Consider the following 16,965-nt stretch of genomic DNA (forward strand, 5'->3'; position numbering starts at 1 on the left):
GGTTTGCTAATGCAGTGATATAATCTAGTGCTCTTACAATGTTGCATCTACCTCATCCATCCAGAGGAAAGCTGAATACAAGTTGGTTCCTCTTCTCAGAGAAGTGGCTATTTAATTCATGATATATTACTCCTGAGAAACACAATATAACTTAGCCTATGTTTTATTTCATAAGGAAAAAGTCTATTTGTTTTGCTTGTAATCTATAATGAATGAGCCAACTAGGTTTCTGCCTCTGATGTATGGATGCTTCTATTTATTTATTTTGCTTCCTTGTTTGTCCAGTGCACCACAGCAATATACTGACGACAAAATACTTAATATTTATTATTGAAAATGACAGAAATATGTGGTTCTTTTTCCCCCATATGGAGCAAAAAGAAAAATCTAAATGCACATTCTGGTATATCTCTCCTCCCTAACGAAAATCACTAGAATATTCCCATAATATTCCTATAGGGAGGTACAGTGGTGTCTGTGGTAGGCTACTGAATAATTGCACTTAATGGCATTTTATTTATTTTATTTTATTATCTCAGTATCACTATATTCTTACAATATAGCAATAGGGACTATTGCTATGAGGAATGTTTTGACTAGTTTTACTGTGATATTTGTATAGTAGGCTATCCTAAAATGTATCGTACGTTTATGGTTCTTTTTAATAAGGGCTGTTAGAAACAGCGGGAAAAAAACATCACAAATCTTAATTATTGCAGGAAAAGAAGCTCTCTCGCTAAAATTAAAGCAGTGCGCTCGGTGAGAATAATTCCCACGCTGTGGTCTGAACTGACACACTGCCACACTTTCCCACGCACGCGAGAGCCCCCGCGAGCCTCCTTAAGCGCGCGGAAGGTGAGGCGCGCGTCAGCTCAGGGGGCACGAGGCGGGCCAGTGGAGAGAGGATCATGTGTAGTCCACGCGCCGAAACTAGGTTACAGAGAGCCGGAGTCCAGGAAAGAGCTGGGAGACAAGGAACTGCTACATGATTTTTTTTATTGCTTTTACCACAACAGCCCCTCTGGGATTGCGCGGAATTGGAAAAAAAAAGTAAATAAGGAAGCAAACCCCACACTTAAGGGGCTTATTGTTTTGCGTTTTATACCGGTTTTTGATTGGTATATGCAGGACAACCGGTAGAAAAAACATATGAGGATTTGTTGTTTTTACAGTTTTCAACGGCTCCTGTTTGGAGCTAAAAAGTGTGCATCGTATTCAGTATTTCTTAGCTTTACTTCCATTTGGAGTTGTATGACTCGAAGATAGTAGCATTCAACGTCAACATGAGAGGTAAGTTTGTGATGTTATAATTTATTTTTGACATCTGGACCTGTTTGGTTCATTTAAAGAATAACTTTTTTTTGCCTTGCATGTGTTATTATGCTGGAGGGACACGGCTACTTTGAAACAGAGTCCGAAGTGCGTAGGAGTCCCATGTCGACTGCATGAGCGCACGGGAATAAACAGCCAGATTGCAAACAACTGAGTTAGCAATACTCTTCCATGAGATAAAAATGATCGTTACCTTTAATTTACGTACGACGGAATACCTTACAGAACCTAAAAGTTATTTAGAAATTGTTAAATCGAAATAAGAATGTGATATCGAAAAGTAGCTTATTTTTATGTTCTTATTAGTATGCATGTTGCCATATACTCAGCCTATAGCTTTTAGCATCGGTCTGCTATTTATATGTGCAAAGTGTAAAGGCTGTTTGCGCACTCATTAATTTGTTTTGCCTGACAAGAGGAATGCGTTGCAGCTGTAGTTACTTTATTTCGCCGGTGAGCGACTCGGGTTATGTAAGAGGGAGGACGTGCAGGGAGGGAGGGAGCGGAGTGATTTAAGAGCTGTCAAACCACACGAAAATGTGGCTTAACCTAGGACTGCTACAGGATTTACTGCGTTCAACTTCACTATGAATAGTCCTTATTTTACTGCCCCCCTTTAGTTGTGTTTTGCAACAATCACTTTGAGGAATCCATTGGTCATATACTTTCACCTCGGTTTATTTCGTTTTGCTCTGTTTGTGTGTATGTTATTTTTTGTGTGTGTGTGTGTATGCCGGTGTTACTGTGGGTTGAGTGCACCGGCGTGTTTTTGTTTTCAGCATCTCAGCATGGCTGCCAGAGAGAGAGAGAGAGAGACAGAGACAGAGAGAGAGAGAAGGAAGAGGGGAGTCCGGTGTTCCATTGACCTGGTTCTGTCATTGAGGATTACACAGCATTCAATGGGGAAGGGGGGGTGGAGGGGGGGAGGAGGAGGAGGAGGAAGGGAGAGGGGCGGGGGGTGACGAGGAGGTCCTTGAGGTCTGTCGTCATTACTGAGACAATTAATTGTAAAAAAAAAAAATTAAATCAGTTGTCAGGGGAGGATACTTCTTGGCAAGATGGATCTGAGCTGAACTGGAAGATCCTGATTTCAATCTGATACAAGTTGCATCTTAGTACTGGTGTGGCAAAAAAAAAAAAAAAAAATCAAACATTAGGCTGCTAGTGGAATCCATGCATTTACTTTTTAAGTTCTGTTGTGACTGAACATATATTTTTAAAGATTTAATAATAATTATCTAAAACTATACTATAACTATTTAACTATATCTGTTTTTACTTTTAGGTTTAAAATAGAAATGAGATTTAATAGTTTTGTGGTGTAGTAATGTCAGAGCAAGGCGCCGCTCTCAGACAGGAGCAGGATATGGGCACAGCAAGCCCACATTCACCCTGAAGCACAGCAGGGCACCATTAAGCTCAGTTTCCTCTGTCAGCTAAGGTTGCTTACATCAACCAGAATGTATGTCGCCCCGTTTTCTACTCAGCCACGGCCTGCCAATCTGATTTTGTAACAATATGACATCATTCTAAGCCATCTTCCTTGGTGACCCCCAAACCTTTAATGAATAATGGGTAGGAAGACATAGGAGACATAAGTAGCAAGACCTGCCGCCAAATTTGCAATTTGAAAAACACAGAAATAAGCTTTGGTGCAGAATATCAGTGCATTTCACAAACATTTCATTTTCCTTAATGACTTTCACTCCTGATGGATTGCAATTAACAATGTTCTGCTGCACATGTTTATCCATGTCCATTATTTTGCAAAGTATTGCACAAACACACGTTGGGCGGGTATGATGCAACACTCTGAAATAAATAAACATCAATAAACCAGTCAAATTTTATACCGTCTATAATTGGATCATGAGCGGCAGCGTCTCGCTGATGGTCTGCAGTGCTGCAGCCATAAAGTCTGAGATGGTGATGGAGCACGGTTCGCCCATGCAGGATCAAAGGTGGCTGTATTGCAGTAGAGAGACGGCTCTCTACTCTCCAAGGACACTGCTGTGCTGAGCTCAGGCTCAAAGCCACTATCTGTGTGTGAGTCCCTGGGGAAGTTCACAGTGAGCTACAGTATGTGTCAAGGTGCCCCTTCTATCTGACAACTGGACGCTAAGATTCTTCTCCCCCTAATAAAGTCTTAACTCTTGGCATTGCCCCACACATTACAGTGCAAGCAAAGTGTTATATGGATCTGTGCCCTTGTGAGTATTATGACTACTTGGGACTCAATTCATTTTGGAGTGCAATAATATACACAACGATTACATAAAGATAATATTTTGTTTCTTTAACAGTTGTTTGGCCTTAATAGCAGTTTAAGGCGAAGACAGAATGATAGGCCATATCTATTTGCCCAAGGATGCATGAGGCAAAGAGAGAGCTAAATAGACATAAAGAGATTGTGTTTGATTTAAGGTGACTGTGATTGCTGTTGCATATTCCTAAATTTGTTCTTGCGGTTCGGAGCAGCACACAAAATTACATGCTGTGAACTGAATTCCTGAGTCTGCTTGTGCTTGTGTTGCAGAGGCCCTGTTGGGTTTGGGCAAGGAACGACATACACAGCAGGATCAAGTCAATGCACTTTATCTTGTTTGATCAATGGTAGGGGATTACGGAGGCACAGAATTTGAGGCCTAGTTTCTTGGCAGGCGTAGCAGTTGTTGTTGAGCATGGTTTTTATTGGAAAAGAGGGAATAGGAGGAACGTTGTATGCAGAATATTAAATCTTGTTCACAGGAACGACCATAGCTTGTGATAACTATGTAGAGTTCACTAGGTATAGTTTGATGTCAAGTCACCTAATTAATCATTATTCATTATCAATAGTATAATAATTCAATTCTAATTATTAGTTATATAACTAAAAGAAAATGAAAATTCCTAGTACTAATATTAAAAATTCTGGACTTAGCAGGCTTGAACTCCTAATCATTGACATAAGGGCATTAAGTAGGAGGCAAAACAAAGAAGATACAATCGTATCCTATAGCAAACTTAAACTCAATTGGCATATAAACTTGTTGTTATTCTAAATGTCCTCTTTTGCATCAGTGTGTGATAAGGACACACAGTTGGAACAAAACAATAGACAGAAGGGTGTGAAAGGCAAAACAACAGAATAGCAGATCAGTATCTCTGAGTGTTCTGCACATGATGTGCCAGTAGTTGCTCTTCAAGTTACTTTTCATTGACAGATATTAATCTGGAAGGCATAAGACATGCAACCAGTGTCAGCATCTTCCCCTGGCTGGGCCGACAGCTATGCTGCTGCACTCCTTTTCAGGGTGTGTGAAGATGGACTCGAGTGGAACTTCAGGGAATACTGAATATGCTGTATTTCTAGACTGTTAGGAAAATGTCAGATTATTACATTAGTCTAAACGATATACTGCATCACAGGAAAAAAAAGAGTAAAAAAAAAAACCTCAGAATCTCACAAATGCTCCATCTACATAAAAATGAATCCTATGATCTAAAAAAATATCATTTTGAGGGAAGTTGAAAACAGGCATTTGATAGATAGTCCCCAGGCTCCCAATTACAGATGTAGGCAAGTCTGAGTTTTTACTGCAGACCTCCTGCGCTTTATCTTCTTTGTTGAAGACAAATTGTTTGGAATTAAAAGAAAAACAACTTTTGCAACACACTGTTCCTATTTCAAAACAAAATAAACTTCAGCAACTCCTGCAGTACAAATGCAAGATAGATGCGTGATAGACTTCTGCTATGGCTACCACTGTACTCTTATGCCACTCATTCCACTACTGTTATCTCATCCACTATTGTGCATATTTAAAGAGTTTGACATGAGTGTCACCCCCATATCTGAATTCTCTAGGCAGGTCAACCTCAAGTGAGGACACAAAGAAACAGACGTTATCACTGTCCATAAAGCTGTTTAGAAAACAGGTGCTAGTTGTCTTAGGAAAGAGACAGAGAGCATTATATTTAACAAACTAACTGCCAACTTTGAGGTATCCTAATAGTACATTGCACAATATACTATATACATTACACCCCTCCAGCCTTCAGAAACCCATTCTAATGTAGGTTAAGCATACAGTATGGCAGGTAAATGTGAAGTGCAAGGCAAATAGGACCTTGGGACTGTTTGATTAGGTGGGATGAGAGGGCAAAGTCTCCCTATAGGCAAGGGCTTTACAGCAGTGTTGAAGAAAGTGCTGACCAACAGAGAGTGACTGACTGACACATTGACTGACTGACTGACACGGAGAAGAGTATCAAATCACCATATATGTATATATGAGTTGGAGGGCACCGAGTGTCACGTACTTACAACACAGCTTTACTGCGCTGAAACGCCAGACTGAGTTCATACAGCAATCAAACGCATTTTCTTACAAATTCTGATAGCATGGGAATAAAACTTTCTAATGACGGCATAGATACAGCATCAAAGCCCTTATAAAGTGTATTGATTTACTGATTTGTCAAGCACATTCTTTATGCTTCAGTTACACAGATAAGCTGGTATTTTCACCGACCTGCTGGTATCCAAGTTACATAGCTATAACTTTTCAAAAGAAATGTGATTGCATTCTCTCTAAAAAGAGGCAAATGGATTTCAAACATTCTCTATATGCTTTCTGCAGATGGGAACGGCACACACGCAAAAAGGCTGTTTTTCTTGCTTGTGTAAGAACTTAAAGAAACAAATTCTCTCAGAACAAAGCCCAATGGTGCTGCTCTAAACATAGCCGATGGGAATAAAGGAACCATTGTTTACACCCATGCAGTGAAATGACATGACTTCACACCAACCAAAACAAACATCACTGACCCACTGACCAAATCGCCTAAAGGTCAAAAGAACACAAAATTCCCCAAATAAATGTTTAAAGACTTGACTTTATTTCACATCAGCTACTTCAATAACTGCTCTACACACTGTACGTTTATTAGCTTCATGTGAGAAACATTCTTTTGAAATTGATTTGTCATCCAATTTATATGCGTCACAGCCCTGTCATGTGATTAACTGTTACGTGATGATTTATGTAACTTTGACTTTGTGTTCATGATAGACCAGAAGCTGCAGAACGGATCCCTGGCCAACCGACTGCAGCGGAGTATAAATAGATTTATGGTCTAGCTCTAAACACAGCTGAAATTTCACTCAAATACTTGACATGCTGCAACAAGTTGAGAGCTCCTATTAGTTACTTCTACGTGTCCTTCTGCAGCTTACTGTACTGGGAGTTTTTTGAAAGTATTCCCAGATGTTATGCAAGTTGTAAAATATATAGTGGAGCAATGTTACCCTACCAGCCTAAAGTAGTCATCAATCTTTCAGTGATCAAACCTTGGATTGTTTTTCACCACACCAAGAAAGAGCTCCTCCCTTCACTGAGAGACTGAGTCAGATTTGGTTCCACCTTAAAACCCACAAGAAATCAGATTGCGTCCCTTGCGCGGCTGCCACCTGAAGCGCCGCCCCCCTTTGCTGAATGGGAAACTGTGTCAGTGGAACAGCTCCTGCTCTCAGCCTGACTGTGCCACTCAGCTGACTGGCAGGTGAGACGGCGAGTCAGAGACAAAGCCGCTCGCCCGGCAGCCAATGGGAGCGGAGGAAGGCGAGGGAGGATTGTCACGGTGTTGCCGAGGCAACCTCCTTTGAATGAGTGTGTTCATGGAATGCAGCCAGACGGCAGTTATATAACAGGGTGAGGGGAGGGGGAGAGGCGCTGGCGAGGGAGCGACGAAGGGAGTGACAGAGAGAGGGTTTTTTCCATTGCCCTTTATTTATTTATTTCCCTTAGTTGCTTTTCGTAGGTCAGTAGAAATTCTATCCAGCAGAAACACTCAAATATGTCACGCACACTGCACAAGAAGACTAATATTCATTTCCTAGTGGAAGGAAAATGGGCCCTCTTCCCTCCTCTGTCTCCTTTTATTCCCCAAATCGTAATTTTCAGAGTTATGTCAGTCACTAACCTCATTTGCTTCGCCTCAGCGTGTGACGCATGTCGGCTCACCCATAGAGTGACTCGTGTGATTGGTTGGTTGTGAGTAGTTTATAAAAGAGCTTTTATGAAACAGTAATTTTCTGAAGAGCTGTGAAGGCCGGTTAATGCCGCTGCTGCAGTTTACCGGTTACCTAATACCCTGTTCCACCCAGCTAAAGTAGTTTAGGAATTGTTTGGCAAAGCCTGCGGCCTGAGACAAATCAAATCCTGCAGAAAAACGGCAACGATCAGTCGCAGCCGTTATTGAGAGTTGCCATCGGGAGACCAGATATAGAGAACTTGGAGGCCTCAAGAGGCGGTGGGCCTTTGTTAACCTGTTAACATTTAGTTCACCCTGGAGGAGGAGGGACAGAAAGAGAGAGCGAGAGAGAGAGCCGGTGAAACTTTATAACCCCAGGCCTCAGCTAATGCAATTGACCTGCTATTCTGGGCTTGAGGAGGCCCTGCTACTTAGATAAACAACATAATGAAAAGAACAGGCTGTTCCTGGATAAGAAGGCTCAGGCATTCACACTAAAGAGAAGGTGTATAATATATAGGTTTGTTTGTTTCCTTTATCAGTTATGGGATGCACTGTGTTCTTGCCCCTTTACTCCTTTCTCCATGATCCTATAACTTTAATACAAATATACTGTATCTTGATATTAGATACATTTCTTGTAGTGCGCAGATGGAGTTAGTCTTAAATGAAAAAACATGAATTTGTTTGAAATCTAATTGCACCATGTAGTATCACATCCAAGGTTGTGGTTGCCTTGTTTGGGTTCATGAATCTTCAAAATCAGAGCTGTTTAGAGTAAATATTGATTTATTACAGGCTGCCCTTTTCATTTGATATGGCTGAGGTGTTTTATTGGCTACAACTACAGTCGACATGATAGGCCTAGAAAACAAATGTTGAATGTTCCCTTAAATGGCACAAAAATGCTTCTTTATTATAATACTACTGAACTGTGGCCAAAGTAATGTTTCTTTTCACACATTGTTGGCAACACTGTAGTTTGCTGCCTATTTGGAGCCGTTTTCTTTATATATTTATGTGTGTGGCAAGAATGTGGGAACAGCAGTTGACAATAATTTCATCACAGTGTTGCATCACCTGACTCGCAGTGGAGAATTGTGGCATATGACAAAAAATCCACAGTGTTATGACTACCAGTATGCACTTACCCAGCAATTATTATTTCATCATGTGCTTTCTCGATAAATTAATGCATATAACTGACTCTAAAACTACCCGCAGAGTTTTAAAACATTCTACCTTTCAGGTTTAATGTCTAATGTCAAAACTAGCTCACTACCTCACTTTTTGCGCCCCTTAGTGATAAATACATTAACATCTGTTTTTTCTCTCTCTCTCTCTCTTATTATCCCCAGCTCAAATAGAGGTGATTCCCTGTAAGATCTGTGGGGACAAATCATCAGGGATCCACTATGGTGTCATCACCTGTGAAGGCTGCAAGGTGAGCTATCACCCGTCTACTTCATCATTCTTAGAAATTATGGCATATTGGTTTTTTTCTGGTAAAAATTGGTGCAGTCACCACTAGGCTCATTCAGTGTCTTACTCAGTTTAATGAATGTATTCTGTTAATGCACTCTCAGAGCCCAGCAGCATTTAGACGCCCACACTGCTGATCCTGTATTCTATTAGTGAGTATTTTGTGCGTGTGTCTCTGTATCTAGGGTTTCTTTCGACGCAGCCAGCAGAACAACGCTATGTACTCCTGCTCACGACAGAGGAACTGTCTAATTGACCGGACCAACCGTAACCGCTGTCAACACTGCCGGCTGCAGAAGTGCCTAGCACTGGGCATGAGCCGCGACGGTGAGTTCATAAGGGGCAGCATCATCTATTTATATCTGACTTACTCAGTCTGTCCACCTCTCAGTTTTCATTTATCACAACAGACGGTTATCTAATCCTTGTTTGACTCATAACATATAAGCTGCTTGATTGTTAAACTGTCATTACACCCTCCTGTTACAGCGGTGAAGTTTGGTCGCATGTCCAAAAAGCAGCGTGACAGCCTGTACGCCGAGGTCCAGAAGCACCAGCAGTCCCAGGAGCGCGCGGGGGCCGGCGCCCGCGAGGAAAGCAGCGAGATGGCGGTCCACGGCCGCGCCTACAGCCGAGGCTCCAGCGCCGCGCTCAGCGATCTGGACGACATCACCACGCTGCCGGAAGGCCTGCTGTTCGACCTGCCGCTGACCCCAGAGGGGGCGGGCGGAGAGTACTGTAACCTGGAGATGCTGGGCGGCAGCGCAGGCAGCAGCTCGTCCTCTCAGAGTTCACCAGAACAGACCAACCTGGACTTCGTAGACGGAAACCACAACATCAAGCATGAGTACCAGCTGCTGCACGACTCTGGACTCTTCTCACATGCCATTATCAACCCCCTGCCCGAAGGCTGCTCCCTTCTGGAGATAGGTCAGCAGAAATCCAATACTGCATTACTATGATTGCTAGTGGAAGGTCACACTGTTATAATTACTGTTCTCTTTTTGAACCTTAAATCAGTCTCAAATATAACATGGATCTCACATAACATACTTTAAAGGTGAAAAAATATAATGTCTTTGTCATAGAAGAAGTTGAGAAGTGATTTTGATAGAGAACTAATAAATGTTTCCCCCTGTGCAGAGCGTATAACCCAGAGTGTGGTGAAGTCCCATATTGAGACCAGCCAGTACAGCACAGAGGAGCTGAAGAGAATGGCGTGGACGCTGTACAGCCCTGAAGAGACTCGCTCGTACCAGACCAAGGTACAGGTGGCTTTCATCCGCACATTATTTTAATATTGCATTGCACAGATATGGCAGAAGAACCTCATTTGTACAAATGCTCAAGAATGGAGGTTGCTTGGGAGAATGACATGCTCAGAAATTCATTGAAATTCTTGCCCACCATAATTCGAAATATGACACATTCAATCACTGTGAATTGCTCTGTGCAGTTTAAATTTATCAACAGGGAATCACACCAATCACACACAGTCCATAAAACATAAAATATATTTTCGCATTAATGAATCTTGGGTCATCTTGCCCTGTTAGCTGTTCTCTTGTACAAGGTTCAGAAAGGAATGTTTTCAAAATTTTACACTGAACAAAAATCAGTTCCAGAAAGTCTAGAACAAGTTTCCAAAAACAAAATAAAAGTGTGACCTTCTTTTACACCATAATGCATTCTTGCAATGGGGTTTATGAATCCAATCCAATATCATTATCATTTGCTTCTAGGCTTTCTGTCTCGCCAGTCGCCTCCCAAGGTTGTAGGTCATATCTCTAAGAGAGATGTAGCAAATATATCTAACATTGTTCGGTTTAGCAAGTCTTTGTTATCCCTAGAAGGAAATCAACTCGCACAACAAGACAATCAGCATTGCCAAGTCAGCATACAGTCAATAGAGAACAATAGAATACAATGTGTACTGAGCTGATGAAAAAAATCTCATAACAGCCTCTAAACAGTATTTTTCTGTCTCTCTGCTTCCTCTCAGTCTGCTGAGGTGATGTGGCAACAATGTGCCATTCACATCACCAATGCTATCCAGTATGTGGTGGAGTTTGCCAAGCGCATCACCGGCTTCATGGATCTCTGTCAGAATGATCAGATTATCCTCCTCAAAGCAGGTCAGTGTTCCACTGTGGCAACACATCACACTACAGATGTTGAATCTGCCTTGATGTTACACCACACTCACTTTGCCTGCTTGCTTTATTCACTTTTTGGTACCCGAAAATGCTAATGTCTTGTATTTGTCAGCTCAATTAGTGCATGACACAAGCATGCATACACCTTGAGGGTTAACTATAAAATCAATTATGCACATTGTGTTTAGTCATATGACAATCAGTCAATAGCTCTTTTTACAAGAGACACGCCTCCAGCAAGACAGCTATCCTGCAAGACAACTATCTTTGTATGTTTAATGATTTGCAAACAGTTCCAGCTGGGAACAATAACAGCTCTTGTATGAAAGTGCATTAAAAATGCCCTCAGGTTGCAGCTGAGGTCACAGAGGTTAAATATCACATGCATAGAGTATGACTTAAAAAGGTGCTTGGTTGTTCTACTTTCAAACAGTGGCTCACCCTGTTTTTCCACTCACTCAGCTTCTTTCATGTTGTTTTCTCTGATCATCATCCTTTGCCTGTGCCGCTTTCAATATTTCTGGTGTTTTTCTGGTCCTCAGGCTGCATGGATGTTCTCCTGATCCGTATGTGTCGGGCCTACAACCCCATCAATAATACACTGCTCTTCGATGGAAAGTTCGCCAGTGCTCAGCTCTTCAAAGCTCTCGGTGAGTCCACACATTCACTTCTTCCATTACTCAATCTCTCTCTCTCTCTCTCTCTCTCTCTCTCTCTCTCTCTCTCACACACACACCAAATTAGTGAAAGGGATTTTCAACTTTTCATCTGTTTCCATATTCAGTGTCAAAATCAACACAGTTGCTGTTTTGTTGATGGTCTTGTTTGTCCCCCTCCCTCCCTCCCTCTAGGCTGTGATGACCTTGTGAATGCAGTGTTTGACTTGGCGAAAAGCCTGAGCCGCATACAACTCTCTGAAGAGGAGATGGCTCTCTTCAGCGCCGCTGTGCTGCTCTCACCAGGTGAGATGATGTTCCAAGTCAACTGGACGAATCCCAGTACTGAATAAACTCGGAAATAATAATATTTCCGTGACTGAATGGTATAACCATTAGCAGGGAGATTGACATCTGGAATTCTGCCTCAAACTTGCGAGGGGCTTCACTCCTCCTCCCTTAAGTATTTTCACTCTAACTAAATTGATGCAACACACCTCTACTGGCCACCAGAGTGGATACACTTGGTCCCTTAAAAGTTCAGGACCTTGTGTTAATGCTTCACTAATTCCCTCTTCTCCTCATAGACATTTAAACACTGTAAAGCTTATCAGAGTTAGTTCCAACTCTGTAACATGACGTGAAAATGAATATTCATTGAGCGGTATCAAGTGAATGACACAATGATGTCACCGCCCCCTCCTTGCAGATCGACCCTGGTTGACAGACGTCCAGAAGATCCAGAAGCTGCAGGAGAAGGTGTACGTGGCTCTGCAGCGCTGCCTACAGAGGGACGGCTCATCAGAGGAGAAACTGGCTAAGGTACAGAGCCTGCAGTGCTGCTGTACCAATTCGCTGAATTTAAGTGACATGATGTTTTGTTGCACTAAATAATGGTGCTGCCTACTTAAACGTAATGCTTCTCATCTCAATTTTGTCATTTTGTTCAGTGGCCCTCAGTCTTTCTATAAAAAGTATCCTATTTTCTCTCATTATGCCGTAATGCTTTATAATAAACTTGGAACCTGAGGCAGTTCTAACTTTTTCTCAATAGATTATGGCTATTAAGCAAGTTTTTCTTCCTCATCCTGCAAATGAAAACAGAAATATTCAGAAAAATACTAAAAAATGAACACACGCTTATTTGGTATCTCTTTCTCCTTTTCATTCTTCTTCTACTTTCCTATCTTTCCTTCTCAGATGGTGTCTAAGCTTCCCATAATGAAGTCCATTTGCAACCTCCACATCGACAAACTGGAGTTTTTCCGTCTGGTTCACCCTGAGACGGCGTACACCTTCCCCCCTCTGTACAGGGAGGTCTTTGGCAGTGAAATCACCTTCCCAGACTCCACCGAGGGCTAACGCTGTTTCGGCAGAAGAGAGTGATTCAAATAGAGACGTTGAGGTTTAGGGAGGGAGAGAGAAATGTGGCAACCAGCAGAAGCAAAACCAACCAGCAGCTCAGTGACAATCCTGCACGCTACACTTTATTTTACACTGCCCTACAAGCCAGTCCATTTAACTTCACCTTAACACTAGGTGCTGCTGGGGTACTCAGTGCATGCTACCTAATTATTTTTATAGGGAGTTAGAAGAAATGATTATATAGTAGCCTACATAATTTGTATTGTCAAAAATATTTTTCTATGAGGCGGACCTTAAACCTCCCCATCGAGTTGAATTCCTCTCTAGAATAAGTTTGACTTCTTTCCCAGTTCTCACAGTTCCTGTAAGCTATTTGTTGAATGTACCCCTTCTCCCCTTAACCGTTCAGCACAGCCCTAGGCTTGATATAGAATGTACATACTTATAATCCTGACCCATTTTGTGGAGATGTGCTGTAATGATGCCTGTTTCAAATCTCATTGTAATAACAGTGCATTTTCTTTTTTCATTTCATATTTTTTGGTAGCGCCCATACTTTGCAGTTTTGTATCTCGTGAACAAACTGTTTAAAGGGACCATGATCAAACTCACAAGCAGGCAGGGTTTTTAAGCGAATCGTGGGCAAACACCCAAAGTGTCTGCCCCCATGCACCTACAAACTCTTGCACACCTAGCACAAAGCATAGCACTTATGCTGATGTTTATAAGTATTTTTACCAGCACACCCTCAGACACTGATATTTGTGAGCTCTTTATTTTTTTAATGCAATCAACGACCTCAATCCTAATACCCTTTCCCTTTGCAAATGCCACTTAGAAAGAGAGAATGAGAGAGTGAAGAATCACAGAAGTATTGTGAAAGTATTTTCAGATGTTCCTTTTTTATATACACACACCTATATAATCATGTAAGATAAGAGTAGTCATGAGTTCACGTAGAGAGCAAGGGGGAGAGAGAGAAACAAACAATGGCAATGTAGTAATTGTTCTCAGGTCTCTCAAACAGATACTGCCTGACCGTACCGTGGGGTTCTGGGATGAAATGATTGATCTCGCTTAAAAGAAAATCCAGTGGATGATTAGCACTTATTACGAGTCCTTGTTAGAATCCAAAACGAACGCTCGCTCGGCACAAGACTTTACGGGTTCGCACTCAAAGACAGCCGTCTGTGAAACTTCAGAAACGGGAGATACATCCTCCGGCTTCAGATAAGCTGCATGAACAAGGTGCTGGGAAGCTGAACCACTGTGGGGTTACGTGTTCACTTTGGAGGAGCTGCTGGAACTTTCTCGCCTCAAGACCCCCCCCCCCCCCCCCCCCCCGCCCCTCCTCACAAGGGTGCCATCATCCAAACCTTTGGCACTGTGAGAACCAGTGGGTCCAAGAGGTTTTGGGAGTACTGAAAGGCATGCAGGGAGGAACTGGAGAGTTGATGTTAAGACGCGAGAGCAACTACACAGACAAAAACACTACCAAACTCCCAATCTACATGGATGAGAGGCAAAGAATGGAGGGCGGACAGGTGGATGACGGTATTATTTAAGCTCCTTAGACCATCATTGACAGGGGATTTACTGTCTTCCCCACTCCCACTGCTTTGGGCTCATGCAGCCTGCGCTCTCGCAGACGGCGAAGGTGTTCTGATTAGCGAACTAGGTCCTCTATTCCTAACCCCACTCCCTTACTACCTCACCCTCTTTAAACACTACATGGCACAGCAAAGGGTTGACAGAGCCATCAGCTACCCCCCTGAGTTAGTATCCCTACATTCATATTAGAGTGCTTCTTCAAAATAACAATTTGCGGTGAACGTTGAAGGATAGTGAACTTAAATGCATTATTCCCCTCTTTTAAACCAGGACAGACTCAGATCGCAGGCTCCTCTTTCCGTTGATCTGCTTAATATTGAGAACACTACATGGTTTCTGGCGACTAAGAGAACAGCTTTCCAGTGAGTTCATTCCTTAAGATCCAGGAAGCCCTACATAGATAGAGATCTATCACAAGTCAGGTCTCTGGAGAGGCAGGCAAGGGTGTGTCCGGATGAAACTTTTTCATCAGTTCTACAAAGTGAGGGGGACATATTGGATTTCTAAAATGTCATTCTACCGGTATCTTAAACAAGCTACTGGAAATGAATAGTTTTATCAGAGAAAACACTATTATTATCATTACTACCTTTAGCATAAAGAGACAATCACATTACAGACCTTGGATGTCTAGTTCTATTTAATATATCATAGCCAGGTTTGACTTTGCACTGCTGGAACAGTGCTTTCTCCATACTCTATATGTTCTTACATAGTATGAAGCGGGATAAACCTTTTTCTGGGTGCTTAAGATAGTGGCATGGTGGGACTGTGCAATAATGTCTTTCCCATTCTTCTCAGTTTAGTGGGCCCTCGTTGCCCTGTATGATGGTTTATTAGTTTTCATAAGCACTCCAGCACAGATGTACAGTTAAGTGTGCAGCACAAGAGATGATGCGACTCTCAGCATAACAAATACACAGCCAACGTCTACACAGATCAAGTATTAACTGACACGAGGGGATGACAGTTTCTACGGCAGAAGAAGATTGTAACAAAGTGTAACGCTTTGTGTTTAGCGTCCTAGAATGTTAAACGTGTTGATTTCAAAAGAAATAATATGTAATTTTGCAGAGCTAAAAGCTGTCCACAAAGTGTCCCTACTAACGCATGTTTTGGGAGCAGTTCTTTAGATTTGCACGGACATTTCCGCTTAGAGTTACTCAGGGAGATAGCTGGGCTCTCGGTCCTACGGTGTCTTCAGATAGTCTAGCAAGACACCTTGCACCAAGATAGAAGACCTTAAAACCTTGATCACTGTGTACAGTACATGTTCTTGTGAATGTTTGATCACAGAAGTATCAAAGATTTTACCCCTGTCTAATATCATTATCGCAAGACTTTTGAGTTTGAGTCATAGAAGAAATAGGATCTAAAAAAAAAAAAAAAAAAAAGTATAATGAATATAAAAGATGGATTTTAATCTCTGAATCTTGTGTTGGTTTTGTTGTGATCTTTTGTTTCTTCATTTTTATCCTTATCTGTACTGTTTTTCTCATCAGTTTAGTGTCCTTTTTGTCTTGGAGAGATGTAATTCTATTTTTTTTAAAAAGCATTTTTAAAGATGTCTCCCTAAAAGTTTCTCTTTTGTCATGATCCTTCTGTTTATGATATTTTCACTCTATTTTAAGATTATTATTATTGAATCAATATAGATTTTAATAAGAAATAATTTATGATATGTTATGGATATAAAGCCTAAGAGGCTATTAACACAGTAAAGTGTTATTGTTGTACAATGGGGATACAATATGTGGATTTAAGAATGTAATAAAGGTCTTTTTACAATAAAACTGTTTTCTTGTGTTATTTCCTTATGCTCTATGAAACACAATACCCTCCGTAAGTGTTGGCACATTTGGTGTACGATGAACCACAAATGCTGAAATTAACAACACGAGCATGAGCTATATTCCATACTGAGATAAAATAATACATTTCTAATATTACTCTAATCAGCAGTATTATGCACATACATATATATATATATATATATATATATATATATATCCTTTTTCTGTTAAATAACCCTTATTCAAGCTATGGTTGTGAGTAACACTAAATTAGTTCTAAAATTCTATTCACCAATTTGTTCTAGGCTTGTTTGTCAAGTGACATTTTGTCTCAGTTAACACAACCTGTTTTTTTGAACAAGTTTTACCCTTGTTATTTGCAGACCCCAATTTCTCCCTGTACTGGCTACTATACAAATAAACCAGTACATGGTGTGGTCATGGTGTGGTCAATAATACACAAATCACAAATGAACTATATTCAACATCCTCCCACTACCCACCTCCATCTTCTTTATGTGTGCTCTCCTGCATAAACTGCATTTTCAACAA

At 41.3% G+C, this 16,965-nt stretch overlaps 1 protein-coding gene across 1 annotated transcript; it reads left to right on the forward strand.

The window, feature by feature from the left end:
- The first annotated feature begins 950 nt into the window (after nt 1-950).
- rorca (RAR-related orphan receptor C a) lies at nt 951-16,390 on the forward strand. Its single transcript, XM_071921934.2, has 10 exons — nt 951-1,290; nt 8,709-8,794; nt 9,018-9,159; nt 9,322-9,762; nt 9,976-10,097; nt 10,835-10,967; nt 11,531-11,638; nt 11,840-11,950; nt 12,354-12,466; nt 12,845-16,390. Exons 1-10 carry the CDS (start codon nt 1,284-1,286, stop codon nt 13,004-13,006), a joined length of 1,425 nt encoding a protein of 474 aa, XP_071778035.1. The 5' UTR covers nt 951-1,283; the 3' UTR covers nt 13,007-16,390.
- Nucleotides 16,391-16,965: the final 575 nt, after the last annotated feature.

This window comes from Centroberyx gerrardi, chromosome 9, assembly GCF_048128805.1.
Source record: "Centroberyx gerrardi isolate f3 chromosome 9, fCenGer3.hap1.cur.20231027, whole genome shotgun sequence".
NCBI classification, from domain to species: Eukaryota; Metazoa; Chordata; class Actinopteri; order Beryciformes; family Berycidae; genus Centroberyx; species Centroberyx gerrardi.